We start from the raw sequence: 23,148 nt of genomic DNA, 5'->3' as shown, positions 1-23,148 counted from the left end.
AGATTTATAGAAGCTATATATTTGATAGAAAATATTTAATAGGGTCAGCTTCAAAGAGAATACAGAAAGCCAGGTTAAGAGCCAGGGAAGAGAAAGACTGGTTTGGCTTTGGACAGATTGTTCAAGGTAGCCATGAAATCTCCACTACTGTTGAGAGCTTGTAATTATGCAGTTTTTAGTAACTAATTATCCTTTTGTTATAGGGCAGCTTAGTCTGAAATTAAGCAAATCACAGAATCACAGGATAGGTAAGGTTGAAAGGGACCACAGTGGGTCATCTGGTCCAACCTCCATCCCAGAAGACACTGCACAGGATTGTGACACTGCAGGAATATCTGCAGTGAGGGAGATTCCACACCCTCTCTGGGCAATCTGTTCCAGTGCACAGTCACCCACACAGTGAAGAATATCATATTCTTGCCTTCAACCCTGTTCTATTTTCTCCATCTTCAGTTTCTGGATGCCAAAGCTGAGGATCATAGCGTCCTAGTGATATCACGTGAAGGTACATTTCAAAAACCACCTTTACCCCAACAACTCAAATACATTTTTCAAATATTCTTGTAAGAATTCAATCTTTGTTATCCACCAAGGGGCAACAATTATGCAACATGCTCCTGAAATTAGAACATCTGCAAGAAAGCAGCTGGTCCCACAGTATTGGTCCTCTTGTTGTCCTTCACAGTATACTCTATGAATTAGAAATATACCCCAAGAAACTTCATATTGCCCCCTTGAAGCCCTTTTGACAAGCACTTTCAGGAAATACAGTCAATAGACCTGCCTTCCAGTTACCATACTAAACTTTCACAGATTCCTCTCTCTTCTCCAAGTTTATACTGAGAAAGACACAAAATTCACTCTTGTCCCAAATGAAGGTTCTGAATATGAATGGCATAATCATTTAGAGTGAAAATAAGGTGTATTCTCAGCAGTAGCCTTGCCATCAACTTCAGCCACGGTTGGAAATTTTAGTCATTTTTTTAAAATGAATGTTAGACAAACAGTGATTGTTGCTACAATAAATATGATGTGATTGTTATTACAACAAAGCAAAAGTGGGTTTTTGTGAGGCAAAACTGTCATGTTTCATTCAGTCTGACCAATGTAGGTGGTGCTCTTTTGCTACAGTTGTCTGACATTTTCATAATATGTTTATTCTTGCACCACGACCATCAGGGAAACATTTTACCTTCATTTTAATATGAGGACAGAAGGCAAAGAGAAAGTCACTTAGCAGAAAACTCAAGATTAATTGAAGGCCTTCAGAATCTAATAACCTCTGAATTATGCTTCCTTTTGCTGGATGACTTCTGGTATTGCTCACCTATTGCATGAGCAAAATAAGACATCATGTGCACTTCAAAAAAAGACCAGATGCAAACCATAGCAGAGTAATATTACATGAAGTTATGTTCCAGTTTGTGAATTTACAGAAGTGTAATGTTGCTCATTTGTAGAACGGACCAACTCTTTTGAGAAATGTAATAATTGATAGCCTAAATTAGAATGAGGACTAGGTCCAAATGCCAGTGAATAAACCCCAAACTGAATTCCTTGGGAATTCACTACACCTACAATAAAGGATACAGAATCATAGACTGAGGAGTTCCCACTGCAAAGCCTTCTCCTTTCTGTCTTAGCTTTTGTCTCGTGGAAGAAACAACCTCCAGTCCAATACTGTCAGTCTCAGGTATTCTCAAACTGTTTTTTTATTAATGGAAATGTCTTAGACCCAGGTAGAGAGAAGGAGCTATTTCCCAAACAGAAAGTACAGAGGAATGTTTATCCAGTCTGAAAACAAGGAGAGCAGTCAGAGATGGCAGCTTGTTTCTGCAAGAGCCGTCAGACTTTAAATCCTCTAGTAGACGTTAGCGCCATGTAGGACCTCAAACATTGCTCAGTGGACAAGAGCCACAAAGCTGCAGATATTCCAGTCAGCTGGAGGGATCAAAGGAAGCATACAGAAAAGGCTGTTTCCACACTGTTCCCTTTGCTCACATAACAGCAATGTTTAAATGAGTTTCTCTTTTAAAGTTATGAGGTGATAATTTAAAAATACATAAAAGTGGGGTGCCTTAAACTGTGAAACTAGGTCATCATTATCTTGAGAAATTAATTTATTATTTCAAAATAGCTCAGAGAAGATGAGAGAGAAGAGACTTTGACATCAAACTGGTACTTATGAGATCTCAGATGAGGAGATAATGAACAGATTTGTTTAAATTAATTAAGTACAGTTAAGTTTGGAGTATATTATATGTTGCTTTTCTAATATAATTTAAAAGTTGGTTAGTTAAACAAATACCTTATGAAGGGAGCTAGTCTAAATGCCTTTGGATGAGAATTTCTAGTCAGAAAATACCTGGTAGCTGCAACTTAACCTCATAAAAAATAATTAATTATTTTCCCTATTAAACACATTAAATTTGTTTTTAAATGTTCAAATATTTTCACTAATTACTTTGGAAATAAAAAGTTTTCTGATTCAAAATACATGTTTGATTTTATTTTACACTGCAGAAAGAAATATGAGTCTTACATTACACGATAAATTGGTCAATACCTAAATTAAATATTATGATTTCCATAGTTATTTCACCGGATTGAATTTTAAGAAGCTTAGAAGTGGGGGAGAGGGCTTTGTTTAGCTAACATTTTTGTGATTATGAAAACATTTAATGTCTTCAAATGTAGAAAACTAAAAACCTCAAAGCTGCCCACAGAAATGGAAATTAGGCTTATAGCAAGCATGATATCATGGTAACTAATGTTTCATAGTATTGACACATCTTGAACTGTAGTAGGCAACATATAGGGACATAGACAACCCTTTTGGGTCTGAGTTTTATGAGTACTTGGTAATAGATAAATGTTGTTTGAAGAGCTTTCAGTTTGAACAGATAAGAGTAACATCCAAGAAAAAATGTAAATGATTCTGCACTATCATATGGACATCTAAGTACAGAGTCCCAGCTTCAGCCATCAGTGGTGATGTCCCCTATGAGGCCTCAGATGTTAGATTTTGTCCTTTGGATCACTTTGAGACTGTATGTGCTTGCAGAAAATTAAGTATAGCAACTTCAAGGATGGAGTAAGTAGCACTCCTACTTTAATCCCTTATGGAAATTTTTGCCCTGTGCCGCTCCTTTGCTGAGCAGGGCAGAGAAAAGATTTGTACAAGCCCAGCCAACATTCCCTGTCTACTTCAATAAGGAGGTCATTTCTTTGGAGAAACCTGTCCATACAAAATGTGTACATATTTAATCCCTTTTTTCCCATTAAATTCAGATTTTCACGTTTAATATTTTATGAGGAAAGAGCCTGAAGGTCTTGAAGTTGCTATCTAGCACTTGAGATGATTGAAGTGGAACAGGCCAGTCTCCAAGTGATTATGAAGGAAAAAGGAAATATTGGAAATATTGGAAATATTTAAGTGGAATATATTTGGAGAAACTATTCTCATTTAAGTTGTTTTTAATGGGTTGCTTTCAAAATAAACTTTTAATTTTATTTTTTATTGTTTTACACATATATATTTAATATAGAGACTGAAATCCCATCTAAAAATTATTTAAGTTAAGTATTTGGATCAGATGAAAAGAATTTGGGTTTGCTTTTTTTTTAAAGCACACATAGACAACTCCAGAATTTCAGGCATATTTGTTTTGATTTCATTTGGTTTATACCCTTTAGAATAAAGTAACACTCTATTGTCATGTTCTATTTGCAGACATAACTACACAGAAGGTTGTGATTTTGCTCATGTTGTATCAGTGGCATGTGGGTGCTCCAGCTGCTTGAAAGACTTGGTTTATGCCCCTATTCTTGATAATGAGGTACTTTAAAAGACACATAGTCAAAAGAGCAAAATGTAAAAAATATCTAGCAGGTAGTAGCAGGTACTACTGGTGTTTTTTCATGATTAATTTGAATCGTAACGGTCAAGGGGGCATCTAAAGTTTCCATTTGGGAAACACGCCCATATCTTCAACTTTTGGGAAGATCATCATGCTAATCAACCAACACGTTGCCTTTCATAAATATATGGTATTACTCCCACATGCATTTTCAAAATTATACCAAAGCTATACCTTCTTTTTTTTTATATTTCTGTTAAAGTTCATCCTTTTGCTGCAAATGGAAACTACAGGAACATGAAGCTCTCTTTTCCCTTTATTTCTTGCAAAACATATACTGCAAATTTTAACCTGTCTTGACTTCTTTTCTGTGGCTCTGACACAACATAGAATATTATTCTGATTTGGTCTTCCTTGTCTAGAAAAATAATGAGAGTATTTCTGCTTAAATAAATATGCTTTGTGACAGGTAGCATTATTACCAGCCTAATGAATGACATAATGCATTTCTTCTGTTTCACTCATTTTGCTTCTGTTTCACTTTTGCTTTGTGAATTTTTACTGCAACCTGCCAGAAACAATCCTTCATCTTAAAACTCTCCTAAAGGTTGATGCTCATCTATGGTCAATGAAAATATTTTAAACAAAAGAACTGGCTGATAACAATTTACATGCACATCTATGGATGAAAAAAGCTCTTTTATGAAAAAAGGCATACATGACATCCCAAAAATTCCTGAACGGGAGAAAGCATAGTTTGATCTTCCATTTGACAGTAGAGACTTTTCACCTCCTTTTGATGACCTTTAATCTGATAGGGCAGATGTCAATATATTTTCCTAAATATTTTAAGAATTAAAGCATTGTTGTTTTGATGTGTAATGCACATAAGATCTTAATGGTTTGTGGTTAGGTAGTTTAATTGGCTCAATTGTTGGGCAGGGGGGGAAGCAAGAACTGCCTGCAGTTTGCCTGATCCTTTTCTATCAGATTGAAGTATTATTATGTGCTCTACTATATTAGGCATCATCTGGAAAAAAAGCACAATCTGTTCCTTTTAAGCTTCTTAATAGTTTCTAGTACTGATTCATGGGAAGTGAAACCAACAGATTGTTATAGTTAGACTGTAGGTGGGGACACATATGCTTGAGTTTTGAACAAAATTCCAACTCTGCAGCAGGGACAAGTCTTTCACACAATGATGTAATTATTTTTTTAAAAAAACATGAAGAGATGTATAGGAGTAGCTTTTGACTGGGTTTAGGGCCAGGCGTTCAGGTAGGCAATGTGCAGGATCCAGGCTGGTATTTTAAAGGAATCCAGGTACCACTTGTTGCCGAGAGGACACATTTACAAAAGCCATCTACTGCTAATACCTCTGATTACAGCACGGCAGACAAAGTTTCAAGAGGACAGGAACATCAGCTGAAAAACTGTGATATGCCCTCCAGCAGAACCAGTAGCAGTATAAAGGTGCCAGTTTCCAAATACTGAAATGGAGATGGAGTTTGGTGGGGCAAGAGGAGCTGAATTTAAATTGACCATACTTGAGCTCCAGCTAATGTTTTTTATAAGTCTTTTCAGATGAACTGGAATTAAGCAAGCAAATCAATCCCTCCCTTCTGTTGAAGATGTCCTTCAGAATTTTCTTTAAATTTAGAAGTGGAAGCAAAATAGATACATGGATAAATTCCCAGGATGTAGGCAACTTTCATCATATGGGACTCACAAAAAAATGTTGGTTTGTTTCCATCTATGGAGTTCTGAATAAATTTTCTTTTGGAAGTGAAACTGCAAGCTGCATAAGACATTGCCATTGTCCATCCATTTGTGTAAATCCTGAAGCCCCTATATCCTTTTTCTTGTGTCATAGGCTTGGCTGAACAGTGGGAACTGCCTCATTGGTGGAAACTTGCTCTTGCTGTGGCAGTTTTGGTGGTACTGCTATAGGTATACCAAAGAATCATGTCCTTGAGGAGGCAGTTCCATACAGAAAGCATAGAGATTCTCCTCCATTGTGAACCTTACATCTCATCCTCAAGGAAATGACAGAATGTACCTTACCTACCTGCTTTCCCACTCTCATTACTTCAATGCTAAATGTATATGTTTATGCATATACATGTTTTATTCGGAAAGAAAGAGAGCCCAGATAAATTTTTTGCTGATATATGTTGCAAAAATTTAACAGAAAAGATTTTCTTTTTCCATCAAGGAGTGTTCATTATCCCCACAATACAGCTCATGCAAGATATACATACCTCATCAAAACACTTGCACAACAGGAGAATTCACCATCAATAATTAATTGCATAGAGTTTAATCAGCAAGGCAAGAACACCATTGGTGTATTTGTCTGAGCAAAGCTCCTTTCTGTTTTTATCAAATCTCCCTTGAGCTCGTGTCATAGAGCTGTAGTTTTCCCAGTTGGAGACCTCAGTGACTCTCAGATTTGGACTGCCAGGATATATTTTCTTCCAAATGTTAAGAACATAACATTTTCCTAAGTAACCCTGGTAGTTTAACATGTTTCCTATGATTTTGGATGACACATAACTTTTTGTATGGTTTTATAAAATCTCCCTGTCTCAATGCTTGACGAAACCGTGGTGTTTGTGCTCAAGCAGATTTTATTGGATTGGAAAGGAGTTAATGCACTTTGTCCTCTCTAAAAGACCTGCTATTTTTCAGTACTGTAATTAAACCCCTTCTCAACTTTATACAAAACTTGAGGATAACAGTTTGAATGCTTTTAACACTTTCAGACAAATACTGCAGTATTTGCAACATAAAAGATATGCAGTTCTAAGTAAATTAGACCTGGATGGGAAGTTTCCACTGAGAGATTTTGACAGAGAATGAGATCTTTGGAATTTCAATGTCTTTTGGTGTCATAATTTAACCCCAGCCAGCAACAAAGCACCAGGCAGCCTCTCACTCACTCCCCTACCAGTAGAATTTGGGAGAGAATCAGAAAGGTAAAAGCTAAGGAATATGTGGTTTAAGATAAAGACAGTTAAATAGGTTAAGAAAAGCTGTTCACACAAGCAAAGCAAACAAGGAATTAAATCATTGCTTCCCATGAAGCATTCAGCTGTCTCCAGGAGATCTGGGCCACATCACGTGTAATGGTGATTTGAGAAGACAAACACCATCATTCCAAACATCCCTCCCTTTCTCCTTCCCTGAACTTTATGTGGCAAATGAGCATGATGCCACATGGTCTGGAATATCGCTTTGATCAGCTGGGGTCACCTGTCCCAGCTGTGTCTTCTCCCAGCCTCCCATGTACCCCCAACTTCTTCACCAGCATGAGAGCATGAAAAGTAGAAAAGGCCTTGTCTCTGTGTAAGCCCTGCTCAGCAACAAAACATTTCTATATTCTTAAGACTGTGTTCAGCACAAATCCAAAGCATAGCACTATACTAATTACTGTGAAGAAAATTAGCTCTACCACAGCCAAAACCAGTACATTCAGATAGTTTTTCCTCAAACTTACATCTTCTATGGCCAAGATTGACAATGTTTCCTTGTTCTTTTCTCATCTTCTTTTAGAAAAAGTGAAATAGAATATTTACTGTTGATCATGAATGACCTAAATGAAAGTAATTTTATACAAAGTAGTTTATTTCCTGTCAAATGGCTTAATTTTATTTTTGAAGACCTCTGGGTCTGCTGGGAGTTAAATATGACTGACCTCAATTTTTCCTTCAGGCTGACTTTGGCAGCTATAAAACATATTTCATGAGACACCATGGTTTTGACCTCTAGATGAACTGTTTCAGCATCCCATGGGAATCACTTGATGCTCATGTACCACAGGAAACACAGTTTGCCCTAAGGGCATGACACAGGGGTAAGCACTGGACTCAGGATTTACTACTCTCAGGAAGCACTGCAACAACTGAGTTTAAATGACATTTTGTCTGGGCACGATTTGCATGATAACGTGGTTTCCATTAGGCCTAATCACAGCAAGGAAGAAAGTGAAAGACCCTTCAGATAGAGAGACCTGCGTTCAGGTTGCCATTCTGGTTGGGTGCAATTTGGAAATTTAGTGGTCATGAGGTCTCAGTGATTCATTGCTGGTGTGAAAGGAAGACAATGTTACTTCCTGTGCTTTTGTTCTTTGCCTCTTTTGATTATTTGGATGGTAAGATCCTAAAACTGAGCGCTGTTTTTACATTCACAATCAGCACTGAGTGTAGCAAAGCCTCTGAGCTGTAGCCCCAGAGTGATAGGGATGACTCCTCAGGTGGGCAAGATGAATTCTTGGTGGCTCCAATGTCCAAAGTCAAAGAAAAAACCAGACGACAGTCCAAATCCATGTCTGATCCTCACTGCTTCACATGCATTTTCACTGTCAGTGCTCCTGTGTACTTGTAATTCTGTTGGTAAGAGAGACAATTTTTCTTACAGATTCTTCCATTTGCAAGCTAACAAATTTGTGAAGGATCAGTGGTTTCTTGCAGTATGATCACTTGACACTCACAGTTTCATTAATTAATTAACTGATTGTATTTCTGTGGAATATTACTGTGGGTTTAAAACATTACTTTTGAGAAAGATATTCTGCCTCAGAGGCCCTCTTGTTTAAATGAGACATGAAACAGATTTCAACGGCCAGATGGAGGAGCACAGGGAAGCAGACACACAATCCTGGTCAGGATGACTGTCATTGGTATCAGGACATCCACTGTTTAAGCACTGTGACTTTTATGTAGGCCTAGCAGTGAAGAAAGTTTCTGTGGTGAGACAGAATAAAGGAAAAAAGGTATCTTTCTGTTAATATCTATTACCAGTCTATCCCCAGAGAGGAAGAAGATATTGAAAGAAAATATGAAGTTTTTCCCACTGGTAGAAATTTAATTCAGAACAAACAAACAGGAAAAAAACACAGAAAAACATTAAAGCACATTGAGTTCATCTGTGTGATCCCTGTAATGCTAATCCTCAATTTAATTATTCATTCTTCAGTAGAAGTTTTTACTTCAACAAAAAAAAAAATTATTTTTCACTCTAACTAAAAAAAAAATTGCTTTTCAGATTGCATTATGAATTAGGTGATGTTATGAGCTTTATTTTTTTTGCATATCTTTAAAACATTGCACCTAAAAGTTATTTCTCAACATATATTTTTTTTAATTTCCTGAAGTAAATCACAGAGCATTTGGCCACATTTAGTCAGTTTAAGAGAATCGGAAGAGATTGCCATTTGTATATACACTGTAGTACACATTGTGGACGAGATCCTCACAGGCAGTGAAATATACACCAGCCTTTGGTTTAAGAAGAGATGCAGTTTCTTGAAGAGCAGTGAATTTTCCAGGAAAATTTGTTGGCCTTGTCTTGAAAAATAGATTAATTGAAAGTTTAAAGTGATATTGTTAAGGTTGGTACAGTGAACTCTCTGCAGCTATGTAACACATTTAAAATATCTGATGTTTCCCAAGCAAGTAAGGCTGCTGCAGATTTTAATATATGCATTTGTGTTTCTGTTTGTATTTAGGAAACTATGGTGAAAGTGGAATGGAAGCTTTCAAAGATATGGCAGCCAAGGAAGGGATCTGCATTGCACACTCCTACAAGATCTACAGCAATGCTGGTGAGCAGAGCTTTGACAAGCTGCTGCGAAAGCTTCGGAGCCACCTGCCCAAGGCAAGAGTAGTCGCCTGCTTCTGTGAAGGCATGACTGTCAGAGGGCTCTTGATGGCCATGAGGCGCCTGGGACTCGCTGGAGAGTTTTTGCTGCTAGGCAGGTGAGTAATACTGTGCAGTTATAGCCTGCTGTTTTTGTCAGAAGTGAAAAAAAAGAAAATGATCCCATTTTCTGGACAAGAAGCACATGCAGCACAGACTCATGGCCTCCCCTATACCTGTGCATATCTAAAAGATAGAAAGTAATGTCAGCTCTGTCATAGCAGTGTAAATTCTACAAAGACATGCATCATTCTCCTGACATGCCAGGCAAACACATGTCTGCTTGGCCACCTCTAGCAGTAATGAGTAAGGGAAAGCTGGCACAAAAATCTTTGATCTATATCATTTTGTTCACTGCAGTTTAAAATACATTGTGTACATATACAGCCTGAGGCTGTGTCTCATTCCAGTAACTCTGTGTTAAGGATTGCTGATGTGGCCTCTGGGTGTACCTGAAACAGAACTTTTCAAAACAAAGTTTGTTAACTATCACCTTTTCTTCCTGGGCCAGTGAGCTGATGTGCCTGCTGTCCTAAGGGCAACACATAGGTAATCCTTTCTCTTAGCTCAATGATACTAGTGTTTCCTTTCATAACTGCCAAAGGAAGAAAGGAAAAGTCACTCAGTGTTCACTCAGAAGGAAAAGATCCTGGGCTCGTAAGCAGAGAAGTAAGTTATTGATGTGAACCTAAAGGGATCTTTACATTTTTCCCTTATTCAACAAGTGGATCCTAAACAAGAGAGGAAAAATTATGCATTGAAAACGAAATGGAGTATGCTGGGAGTCAACTAATGTAACTCACTACACTTTCAGTGCATTATTAGAAGCATGACCTGTTGTTGTCCCAAGCATGAACCCTACAGGAATACAAGTGAAACCAGAAGTCATGGTAAAACCTCCAGGGAAAGTTTCAAGGACTGTCTTGGCAGTTGGGAGATTGAGTCTGTCCAACTGGTAGGACACCAGCCTCTGTCCCTAGTCTGCCCTGTTGCACACAGCCGCCCTTCCCCCTTGGGCAAAGGGGAAAGCAAACAGGCAACAACTGTGGCTCTTGTCTCTGCCCTTAGTCTTTAACATCAGCCTACATTTTGGCATTTTTAGATGGGAATTTTTTAATTTTTCTCTGATACATGGCACCTGTCTCTATCCTTCTTTTCAAATACATTTTATCTGTAGGGACTTCCATGGACTGTCTTGGTCCTTTTCTGGACAGACACCCAAAGGAACTACAATCCTCAAGGTGAAATTCACATGAACATGTATAGATGTGTATACTTTAGACACTTCCATGTAGCCATCAGTATTTGCTCTACAATTAATTGAGCAAAATAGGACCTTCTTAGATGCCTTGTTTGTAATGCGAATATTTCAAGTAGCTCAGAGAAATCATATTTTAGAAAAGGGCTTGTACAAAGACTCTCTTGATCACTACCTTTGGTGGAAAAGCCTACTTGTCAGTTGTTTATAGTAGATTGGAGCTAATGCCACCTCTACTATCTCTAGTTGAATCTGGTGCCATAGGATGTTTGTTATCTTCTTCTGTCCTAAATACAAGAAATTGCCAACTATCTGCAGCAGTACCCAAATTTAGAAGCACATAAGCATTGTTTTCAAAAAATTAAAAAATTTGCTGGCCCTTAACTACTCCAGACTCCAAACTGCACATAATTTTTTTTTTATGGGATTTATGTACAACAGTGTTAAATTTAGCCCTCTGAGATGCTCTTATGAATAAGGACCTCCGGAATTGCTGACTGTGAATAAGAGTAGAGAAATTCAAATTAGCTCTTCAAAAAAAAGCAAGGTATCAAGAGAACAGGCTTTGAGGCTTTGCTTCAAGTTTTTGTTTTGTTTGTTTGTTTTGTTTTGTTTTGTTTCTTTGTAAAAAATACCTGTTTCTAGCTGCAGTGGGAATTTTCAGGAGTAATTATAAGGAAGTTGTTATTTGGTATATGACTTGCATTGAGTAAATTGAAAGCAACAGCTTCTCTTAGAAACCTAAACTGTAAAGTCGTTCCAATTAAAACAAAAATACTTAATTGTACCTGAGCATTTGGGGTGTATGCATTCCGGTGGCAATACTACATGATTTAGTTGTGAAAAATGCAGCATGAACTGGAAGTGTTTACAAAGAAAGAAAAAGGACAGTGTGGGGATTTTTTTCTATCCTTTCAGAGATTCCAAGGTAACGGCTGAGAAGTGACTGCTCAGACTTAGGCTAATATGCCCCAGCCAGTAACTGCTGCATCAGACAAGGATGGCTGGAAAGGTTTAGTCTCTCTGTATTTGGCTCTGCACTTCAGAGATCCCAAGGATCTTGGGCTTCCAGTATTTTTCAATAGATTTGTTTCCAATTCGATATAAAAATCAGCTATAATCCAGGGAAAAATAAACCAAAAGAATAAACAAACAAAAACTAACTAATTTTGCCAGCTGAGAACTTTTGTTTAGTTTTGAGTCACCCTTAGACTGTAGAGCAGTGTTTTGTGTTTCTGCCGTGCAGCAAGAATCATATGTAGGGTGAGGGAAGCTGTGGAGTAACAATGTTCTGCAAAAATGTTCATTCTTATGAAAATGTTCTCCTTCCACAATGGTCTAATCTCTAGGTTTTGAGGCAGAGGCAAAAGAAAAAACCAACAGAAAAACCAGAGAATTTGAAAGACTTTCTTGACATAAATGGGGTGTAAAACAATGATATCATTGTCCAATGCTAATCTGAGTTCCTGTAGGGATTTAAATATCTGTTTTCCAGGATCTTGATGTACTGTGTGCTCTCTTGGTTTTTGACTGTTTGGCTCTGCTGTCTGTGAATATTTACCTGTTGGTTAGAAGCTAGGGTTGTTGGTTGGTTCTGTAGAGAACGATGTAAGGCACTGACCTGGGATGGATGTGACGCCAGTACAAACCCAGATCTCATACAAGCAGATTGCATCGGGAACTTTTCTGTGCATCATTTGTAGGGGAAAAGACAGTAGGCAAGATTTTGAGAACAGATGGTTCAGAGTGCTCTAAGGGGAAAGAGCTACATCTGAAATTAAAGAAGGTTCATGAAATTAACTTTTCTTGCAATTCTATGCAGAAAAATGGACTAGGATAAGATTTATACTTTTATTCCTTGTCTGATTCTGGAGTTGATCTGGGCTACCCATTCAACTGAAAAAGTTATAAAAGGACATTCCAAGTGTAGTGAGAGTGCTGTTCACTGGAATGCCATGGGCTTACAAGAAAAACTACATCTACTAATGAATACTACTTTGTTCCCCAAAAAATTCTTCCCTGTTGTTTTGTTAAGTGGAGAATTATTTTGTTTCTTTTCCAAATGTGCAGGAAGAACTAAAGTCACAAAGTCACACAGTAGATTTATGGGAAATCATAAATTAATAAATATTTCTACTTCCTCTTTGCTTTCCTTTGTGTTCCATTTTTAATTTGGATTCACCCCTAATATTTTCAGTCCAAAGCCTTGCAAAAATATTGGGATTTTTTAAGCTGTGGATTTCTCACAGCACGTGCTTTATGCTCAGATAAACAGAAAATGGATTGGCCAAGAGGAATTCATATCACATAAATTCTCTTTATAGCCCCAAGGGGAGGAAAAAGATACCTTTCAATAAACTCTCCACTCTTGACCTACTATGCAGTTTCTGAAATTGCATTGCCTGCTTGTGACAGATATGCAAGCTGGCATGTCATTAGTGATTGTAACATTCCAGAGCTTTTTGATTCATGGAAAACATTTTAAGTGCTTGGCAAACGTTTACCTCATGCATCTTGAAGAATTGGACATAATCTCAAATGCAAAGGTGGGTGTGCTGACTTTCAAATGTGAAAAAAAATGTTATTTTAACTTAACCCTTACTCAACTTAATTGAGATGCGGACACCAGGCTTCACCTGTTTGTCTTCACCTCTTCTGTCATCCACAGGTCATATGCCAGGAGAGATATCTGTACAGATAAATTCATTTGAGGATAAATAATACATTCACATAGCAGAATAACTTTGAAAGAGATTTCAGAAGGAACCATAGAATATTAACTGGGTAGATAAAACCAGTTTGGTTGTACATGATTTCCAGCTGTTCCTCATTTTATGTAATATTCAGACCCAACAGCTGAAATTTTCTTTTATGTTGTACATCCACCTTCATCCTGCTCTTCTTGACACCTCCTTGTCCACCTGATCTTTGGACAAAGTGTCTGTGACAATTCTCTACAATAATAGTTTTATTTGATGCTTTTCATCTGCAGGAATTCCAAAACTTGTCTCAGAATGACTAAGTATCTTAGTCCTCTGTCACATGATTTTTCATAATAAAATAGAAACTATTAGTTGCAACAGAAAGTATCAATAGTGGCTATTACTGTCCTAACTAAATGGATTCAGAAAACACTTCCACAGCACTGAATAATTATATTCTTTTGTTGTTTGCTGGAATTATTATATCTTATATCAATTAACACTTTTGAAATGCGACTCCGCACGATGTTGGTGAAAGCATTTACCAAGGGATTATTACCAAGAAGCAGCTGGGACATAGATACTCTGTTTTGGGGTAGAAGAACATCAAGATTCACAGATGCAGTCACTATATGTCTTTCACCTCTAGACAAGAGAACTTCCCCTGTTGATTTGTTTATTATTCAAAAATAGTTATTGTGCAAACCTAAAAAGAAAAAGACAGAAATTTTGCAAAGAATTTGTGATTCTAAGTGCAAGAAAGTCAGACTTTTCCTACCTAAAGGAGAAAAGAAGAGAAAGGACAAGGGTATTAGAGTGGTCAGCATTGGAACAATTCCCTGCCCAGGGAAGTGGTGAAATTACGATCCTTGGAAGCGTTCAAAGTGCATGTGGCACTTGGGGATATGGTTTAGTGGTGAGCAGTTGGACCTGATAATCCTTAAGGTCTTTTTCAACCTTAATAAGTCTTTGATTCTAAAGGGAAGGTAGATGTATATAAAGATAAAAATTACTTGCTCAATGTCTCCAGCTTCCAAATGACATTCCACAAGCAAAACTCATATTCAAGAAATTACTGGGACTTCCATTTGCTTCATATGTTCATGTATGCATATGGTGATGCAGATATGCTACTGTATTCACTATCAAATCTGATTTTAAAAAAAAGAGTTAATTAAAATTATCGAGTTTTTCTGTTGTAATAATATACACAATGAATAAAAAATTTAGCAGAGTTGGAAATATGTCCTTAGGCTCCAGGACTGATTCTGATTTTCAGCTGTCCAGCTGAAGAAACATAGACAAAATTTATCAGTCTGATTTAATCTTTACATGACTCTTAGATACTTAACTTAGCCACAATTTACAGAAATAATATAAAACTGTGACTCAGCTGCAATATCTACAGCAAAGGACTGGGAAATCTAGAGCTGCAGGGCATCCCTCAGAGTTTCCGTCTTCTTTGAAGTAGTCAGGACTTGATTTCTGTGTGCTGCAATGTCCTTGCAAAGATGAAGAACCAGCTCCTGCACTTTCAGGATTCACTCTGTTCTGTGATATGCGACGTCTGTGCCTTGGGATGCCTCGGGCCGTGTCCAGATGAAGATGGGTAAGGGCAGGACACCACTTCCAGCAGTGTGATGATCACAAGCAATTCAAGTGAAGCTCTGCAAGAGGGCAGAAGGACCACTGAAGCAGTGCTCATTCTTCTCAGAACAACACAGATATTCTCTATCACAAATCACCTCTCCTAATAAGATATCTGCTTAGCTCCTGAGGAGATGGACTGGAGGAAATTGTTATTGATTTTAAGAGATATTGCAGCAAATGAGCTAAGTAGAAGGTAAGTAGTTGAAATGAGGATAAGGAGGGAGAATAAAATGTGGAGAAGCATTAGTTCCAGGAAACCCCCAAAGTAATTCAGCTGATAGGAAACTCAGCAATATATATGAAAAAAAAAAAAAACCAAAAAAAATGGTGAGCAACTAAAAAGGGCAGCTACAGCTGAAGGAAAATTAAAGCAAGATAGATGATCTGAGGGAAATGAATTCTTTTTAACAGTTTAAAAATAAATCTTTTGTGAGATTTTTAAAAAGTGTTTTTTGGATGAAGAAAGATCTCACTGTAAAGGATGTAGTGATTTCTTTCCAGAAAGTATGCTGCATGGTGTGGGTTAACATGCCATTTTCTATCTTTGTACAAGTCCAACTGGTAAAGAAGTTCTTGTAAAATAAATTAGGATATGAAATTTTGTAGACCCGAAATGTGCTCTAGATTATTTTTTGGTTGTTTCTGCTACTTCTGGGAAGTATTAATCAGACAAAATACGTCTATCTATAATACTTCTTGCTGCCTAACCTGTGACAAAATTGTGGAAGATAAATGCAATATAAATGTGCAGATCTTTCCTCCAAAATAAGCAGGTTAAAAGATACGTAGAGTAAAATTGTGCAACTCCAGCACGTACACACAGTCTGACCCTTTTTCTTCAATCCACAGTAGGTAGGAGTCTGGTGAAGCCTCACTTGTTTTCTCTAAGACAACTGTCTGCTGCCTACTCATTGTTTACCTCTGTTCTCTGGTTCAGGCATCAATGTGTAGCCCACAGAAGCAGGTATCATTGTATATCTAGTAATTAAATGCACTGTAAATAGCAACATTAAGTCAGAATCTTCATGGCTACCCAAAACCCCAAGAACTTAACAGGAAACAAAAGGTTTGCTTTCTAGAGCTATAAAAGAAATTAAGAAAGTGAAAAGTTGTCTTCCCTCTTATACCCAAACAGAACTTTTAGAAATAAAGTAGCCTAGAGGGTAAGGAATAACTTGGTTTTGAACAGGAGCTTTGTGGTCTTCATTTGAGGCAGCCTCATGGCTCAGAGACCCTCAGGGTGAGCAATAGCAGCAGGATGGAAGCAGTGAAGTGGTTGGTCAAGGCTGTTTGTGCAATTATTGAAAAAAGCATAATTTCCTTTCTGTGGTTCAGACTTCACAAGCTATGCTGGAGGATTTTAGGGAGACAAGTGAGGCAAACATATCAAACATATACACTGAAAGCAAATCAGTCTGCCTGACTTTGTAAACTTTCTTGTATGCCTTTAAAATCCTTTTTTTTTAATATTCTTGGCACCTGTCTGACCTAATAAATATTGCACCTTGCTGTCCAATTTTACAGTCACTAATGTAGATCAGGTAGTGGGGATGGGAGTAAGTTCTACACCTATTTGGAAGAATGTCTTCATTTTGCTGTTTCAGGAATGATATGTATTTCTTGGGGTTGGTAGTGGTGCTGATGTGGGGGTAGATGTCTACCATGGCATCAAGCAAACAATGAAGAATTTCCAAGTGTGCATATTGGCAAGTAAGCACGCCTTCTATGCATCTGAAAATGTAGCATTAGAAAATATTCCATCAGGTCAGATCAAAGGCCCATCCAACCAATTCGTTATTTCTTGGAGTGGTCAGCAGCAAATGAATGGCAAAAAGTGACACCAGGCCAGGATGGAGCAAAGTTCTCCTGAAGAATTCTTGGCACATTTGTGAGGGAAGCCCTTATGATTATCTTTCTGGCTCTCTTCAGGACTCCCTCTACCAGGGGGAGGTCCGCAGCCTTCTCATGTTGGGACTTCAGAGCTGGAAACAGCAGTCCAGGGTCTCATGAGAGCAGAGTAGAGGGGGAGAATCACTTCCCTCAGCATGTTTCTTCATGCATACCTCTTTTGATGCAGCCCATTATGAGTTTGACTTTCTGGGCTGTAAGTTCACACTGCTGGATCATGTTGAGCTTCTTATCCACCAACAACCCCTAGTCCTTCTCCCCAGGGCTGCTCTCAATCCATTCTTTGCGCAGCCTGTACTTGTGTTTGGGTTTGTCCCTTGCACTTGGCCTTGTCTACCTTCATGAGGTCCACATGGGTCCAGCTCTCAAATCTGTCAGATTCCCTCTGGATGGCAACCCTTCCCTCTAACCTTGTCATGAAAAATCATGTGTGTCCAATTTAATTATTTACTTCCTGTAAATGAAGGTCTACTCTTTCTCACCTACAACTAGCATTAACAGCCAAAGGAAGGTAGCTTTGTTAGTCAATATGTTGGAATAGAATTGTGCCTCAGTACTGTAGAATAAGACAGTGGCTCCTTGAAGTCTTTTACTTCTGCACTGATTCACCTCTACCAATTCATGCTTGATCCATCTTTGGATAGATCTGCTTAAAGTCTTTTAAATACAAAAATTACACAGCCCTCTCAGTCTGCTTCTTCCCAAGCTTAACTACTCCTTATATTCTCCCTTACGTCAAACCTACAATTCTTTTAAGCCCATTACTCCTTATCCTACCCTTGGGAACAAAGGAAGCAGTTTCTAAGACAGCAAGTTCTATATTTGAAGACTTATGCTTACCCTTATTCTGCTTTGACAACTTTCAGCATGAACAGAAAACAGGTTTTACACTTTGGAACAGCACGAGATCTCTGTCATCCCAGCGGAAATGAGACACGAGGCAAAGTACAGAAAAAGAGATGTCAAACAATCCTGAAGAATTATATAATGTTTATTTTCATTGCAAAATGACAAATTCATGAAATGACCTACACGGTGAAAAAATAGACAGTGCAGCAATCTCAAAAATAACTCCATATTGCCAACAGACCTGTGCTTGCAGTCTTGTGTGAAAGTAAGTCAGAGGCATTGCTGGGAAATTGTGTGCATTTGCAGGTGCCTCTCTGTTCTCAGTCAAGAGATGTTTGCTTCTGATTTTATATTTGACTTAGAAGCTCTACTGTGTCTCACAGCTTATTAAAATTCAGAATGGAAGACATCTATGGGTGGCTGACTTAAGATTGTTCTCTTCAAATACGTCTTCTGAGAGTGATAAGCAGCAATCAGAGAATTTTCTGATGTAAGCCTATTTTGAGAATGAGAGACTCTTCCAATTCTAAGAAAAGGAATCAAAAATACCCTTGGAACAATGAAAACATTTTTTATTCAAGCTTGAGAAAAGATTGGATACTTTCTTCTCAAAAACATAAATTCAAGATGTAAAAATAAAGATCTTAAACCCCAGCATTGTTATTCCACAATTTGCTGCAGGCTACATGCTAAAATATAACTTTTAAAAATATTAAAGCCAAAATGAAAAATGTAATCCAGTATATATTCCTAGAAAAATTTAAAGGCACTTGGAAAATTAGCATTACGCTTGAGATATTCTGATCTTTAGAAAAGCTACAGAATTTTGATTAATGAAGTAAAGAGAGCCTAAAATTGTCTTTATTAAAAAAAATATTCAGTTTCTTCTCCTCTAAAATTAACACTTTGACAAATAAAGTATTGCAGTAAGGTACTGATTAGCACTTAAGATCTGCTTCCTTTCTGTTGTCTTTCTCTGCAGCAAGTGGGTATGGTATTTTCCATGACTTCTTTTAAACTCTCTTTTTCTAAATTATCTGCATCATCCCAGAGTCTACACCCTGGACTAGTGACTCACTGCACACACACAAACCACACACATATGGCTGTATGCAGAGAAAGTATTTGTGAAAGGGGAAGACCCAAGGGTTTGTAGCTCCGTGTTACTGCTTTCTGATAATCTGTTCCAAGCCATGGAGTCCAGGAACTGTCTCTTCTCTCAGCAAATCTGCCATCAATTCTGTTCATGTTTTAGTTTCTTACCTACAGAGATCCTCTGTGTAGGTAAGCTGTAGAAAAGTATGTGGCAGACAAAGGGGAAGAAATATTCAACCACTTGGACAGCAATGGTTCACTTGTCCCAGCTTTGCAGCTACTTTCGCACGTGTTCCATTTCTCAATTAGAGGACAGTGGGACTGGGAAAGGCAGGCAGATTTTTTCTCCAACTTCACATTTGAGTTGATTTAGTTGTACTTCAAACACCTGGAAGATCTGAACATAAAAACATTACCTACAGAGCAGAGATTTATACAGGTGAACCCATCTCACTAGCACTGGTGAGTGACTATGGAAGAGAATTAGTCAGAGTAATGAAAACTTCTGATTTGTAAACTTGTGGTGTATTTAATTTTTCTATCACTCTATTAAGTGACAAAGCACACACAGCAGCATTTCCCCCTCACTATGGCTGAATTGATAGTTTCTAGTGAAGCCATTGTCTCTTCAGAGGTTAAGGCTGAAGGCAACTGACAAGGTGAATGAAGTACCAGAACTCACTAAACCTCATTCTGGTGGAATTTAGGCCACTCCTGCCTTGAAAAGACATTATAAATCTTGGCAAGAATATACTTTCAAGAAGAACACATAAAAAAGCCATGTACTATTTCAAGGAATAAGGCCTAAGCTGAATTTTGTTGATCATTTTCATATTAGTAATGTGTAATAACAGAATTGATTAAATGAACAGTATTTTAACTAGGAAGCCAAAGTTAATAAAAACTTATATTTGCTAAGGGGTCATACTGTTCAACCTTTATTCATGTTGGTTAGTAAAGACTGACTGAATTATAATGAATAAATCACCTCTGTCCTGGAGAATCGTATAGTTGTAAAACATGGTTATTTAATACATTTTAACTGACATGTTTTTAAGCATTCCATGTCTTGAAGTGCTGATATGCCCAAATTAGTGTTAATCTTGGATGCTGACTATTTTGAAATGTGATTGGCTGATATGGTTTTTAATATAATTCTACCAATGCATGCCAAAAGGAACATTATTACTCAGATATTAAACTAAATTAAATATATTTCTGAAACTCTTCATGTGTTCAAAGGTTTCAAGCCTTAGCTAAATCAGTTTGCTTATCATAGCCAAATTTGTATCATGTGGATGCTTCTTGAGTAAAAAAAATTCATGTTATACACTCAAGATCTGATTTTCTCTGAGCATTTCAGGCATGAGGAAAACTATACTATAATGTAATGTCAAATCAGCGATATGTTGAGAAGGATGACCATCACAAAATAAAGGGGTTGATGTTACATTTACACTTAAGAGAGATTTTACGGGGCTTTAAGAAAAATTAGTATGCAAAAATGTGTTATTTATCTGCTTGACCTGACACCAGATATTTATACAAAGACCTAGAAACTCTTGCATAGAAGGGAATGCCAAGAAACTGAAATGACAACTGCCAGTTGTTTGCCTGGTTTTATTGATAGCTCATTACTTGAAATTGCCTTCAGAGAAAGACATTGATGAATGTACAATTGGTTTTGGTCTTTAAAAAGAGAAATCAAAGACAGAATTACTTCTGAACTTGTCATCTCTTAGCTATATTTTTGAGAAACTTGATATGCATTTTTTCTTTTTATTGTAGGACATATAACTGATATTATCTAGCAATAAGAAAATAGACAGCTTAATTACTTGTGCAGCAATTTCTCTGTCAGAAATCTAATTACTTCTTGCTGCTCTATAAGTTCTTGTCATGGGGAACCTCCCAGTACAAGGGTTTGGTAAAGGTAATTAGTATTTTCTAATCATGTCCCCCCTTATTTTGCACTACATTGAACTTAATATGCCAGTTTCACCTGCTGTCAGCCAGAAGCTCCATGGCATGTTATTTCATTCTAGCTGTGCTCTTGTAACCAGAAGAGTAAGTGATTAGTACTCCAACAAAGCATTAACTCCTCTCTCCTAGCTGAAAACAGCAGGGCCAAAGGAGCACCCTGAGAACTAAAACAAAGAAATAGTGCAGGGACCACAGAGCCTGCATTTTGTTCAACTGCAATAATTTGGTTGGGAGGTGCAGAAATTCCTAACCACAGGAAAGCAGCAAGGTGTTTCCAACAGACCAGCTGAAAATTAATACCTTTTTTTCTGAAGTGCTCAGGGTTAGAGCATAGATCCCAGGAAAGGAAACAGTTTTTGGGTTTTATCTGAGGCTTTCTTTTAGCAGGTGTTGACTGTTACATTTCTCTAAGAGTGATGCTAATCCTGAACTCAGGTTATATCCCCTTTGCTTCTCTGAGATGAGTGTTGTCTGAACCTTGTGTCATACATATTAGAGAAAAGGAGATGATTGCTCTTCAAAATGAGCGCTAATGGGTTTATATCATAATTTAATTTCTAATTTAAATAGATTTTCTATCTGACCATTATATAGCACTGATGGAGAAGAACAAGACTCGTCTTAAATAAGGCTAGCGTCAAATTGGCCTGAGCTCACTCCAGTAACCAGTAGCAAGGTGTAGGCATTGTACACAGTGATTCAGTCCAAGACAAGGAAAATTGACCTCTGCTGGGGATTTTTGGACACCTGCAAACATCCATTGTGTGCTGAGAATCAGGGAAGATAAATTTTTCACTAATGGATCCCTCTCTCAGATGGGAATATTGCCTTTTTGGGAAAACAGAAATGTCATTTTTCTTCAGGTGGGTGGACAGATGTGAAGTCAGGGACAGGCTTATCAGATATCTGTTCTTTAAAAGAGGGGTATGTCTATGGCCAGAATCTACTCAAGGGTAGGAACTTATACATGTTCAGGAAAGAAAATCCTTCACCCTGAATCCTTTTTTCCCAGAAATGGCATAGTAAATTCACATTCCTGCATACCTTTGCACCTTATCTCTGTGCTCAGAGGCAGGTCCTGACATCTTCTGCTGCCTTTTACCTATAAAAGGAGCCGTCAGTTAGATGTGCCAAGGAACAGCTGAGCCTATCAAACAAACTGAGTGCTTCCCCCTGACTCTGAGGAAGAAAGTGCCTGAAAATTCTTGCAGGTTTAGGAATTCCCAGCCAGGACTGTCCTGGAGGCTACAAACTTCAAAAGTTCAAAATTATTGATGAGTTATTCATGAGAAATTTCAAGGAAGAAATTTGTTTCCTGGTCTTGATTTCAGATCCACTGATTCTGTCTGAGGATGTTTCATCCTGACATTTCTAGTGATTTTGTGTCTGGGAGCTATCAGAGACAGACCAAGGTGGATCCAGATGCACAGATGCAGTACAAAATTATTTCTAACATTGCTTTCTCTTCTATATATGTAGCAGCTTTAATGGTGACCTTCCCCCTCAGGGCTCTTAAAACAGAATCCAGAGCCTTGTGCAGTGATAGTAGTATCAGAAGAAGGTATATGACTTCTAAGATTAATTGTATACTCCTGCAGATTATCTGCAAGGGTATTTTTGAGCTGCTATCTTTTGAAAATTAATTTTCTAAAAAATGAATGAGGTTGTACATGTTGGTTTTGTTATTATAATCTGTATCAGTGGTCAAGAACCAGAAACTTAATCTGATTTTAAAAAATCTATTATTATTTTTAAAAAATACTGATCAATATTCATTAATGACATTACTGCATAAACTTTATTGAAACTTTATCACAATTTTTCTTAAAAATATTCACTTTAGAAAAATCAACTTTTGCCTTGATAGAAGAGGAATTGAAAAATCCTCAGCTGTAATAATACATGCTCTTTCAAAGTTCTGAAAAAAAAACACCTCAAGAATTAAAAAAATCTTTCTAGAGTACTACAAATCACATGGTTTTCAATCCCAAATTACTTTGCAACTAGAAAATTTTTCCTTTATATTAATTTTTAAACTTTTTTCTTTGGTAGGCATTCCCCTCACTGTCTTTCAATTCATTATAGTTGTATTACACTGGGAATATAGTTTTCACAACTATTTTAACAAAACTAAATTAACATC

The 23,148-nt window shown here is 37.4% G+C and overlaps 1 protein-coding gene across 11 annotated transcripts in view; it reads left to right on the top strand.

Annotated features, from left to right (window-relative positions):
- GRM5 (glutamate metabotropic receptor 5) overlaps window positions 1–23,148 on the top strand; it is a 241,465-nt gene that overhangs the window by 100,569 nt on the left and 117,748 nt on the right. For all 11 annotated transcript variants that reach the window (XM_038158744.1, XM_038158772.1, XM_038158791.1 and 8 more), the window contains one exon: window positions 9,370–9,619. In XM_038158744.1, the coding sequence (XP_038014672.1) occupies window positions 9,370–9,619 (250 nt within the window). The remainder of the gene's footprint in view (window positions 1–9,369; window positions 9,620–23,148) is intronic.

This window comes from Motacilla alba, chromosome 1 (genome assembly GCF_015832195.1).
Source record: "Motacilla alba alba isolate MOTALB_02 chromosome 1, Motacilla_alba_V1.0_pri, whole genome shotgun sequence".
Taxonomy (NCBI): Eukaryota; Metazoa; Chordata; class Aves; order Passeriformes; family Motacillidae; genus Motacilla; species Motacilla alba.
Note: the sequence above shows the minus strand (reverse complement) of the source record. Positions and strands in the feature narration are given on the sequence as shown.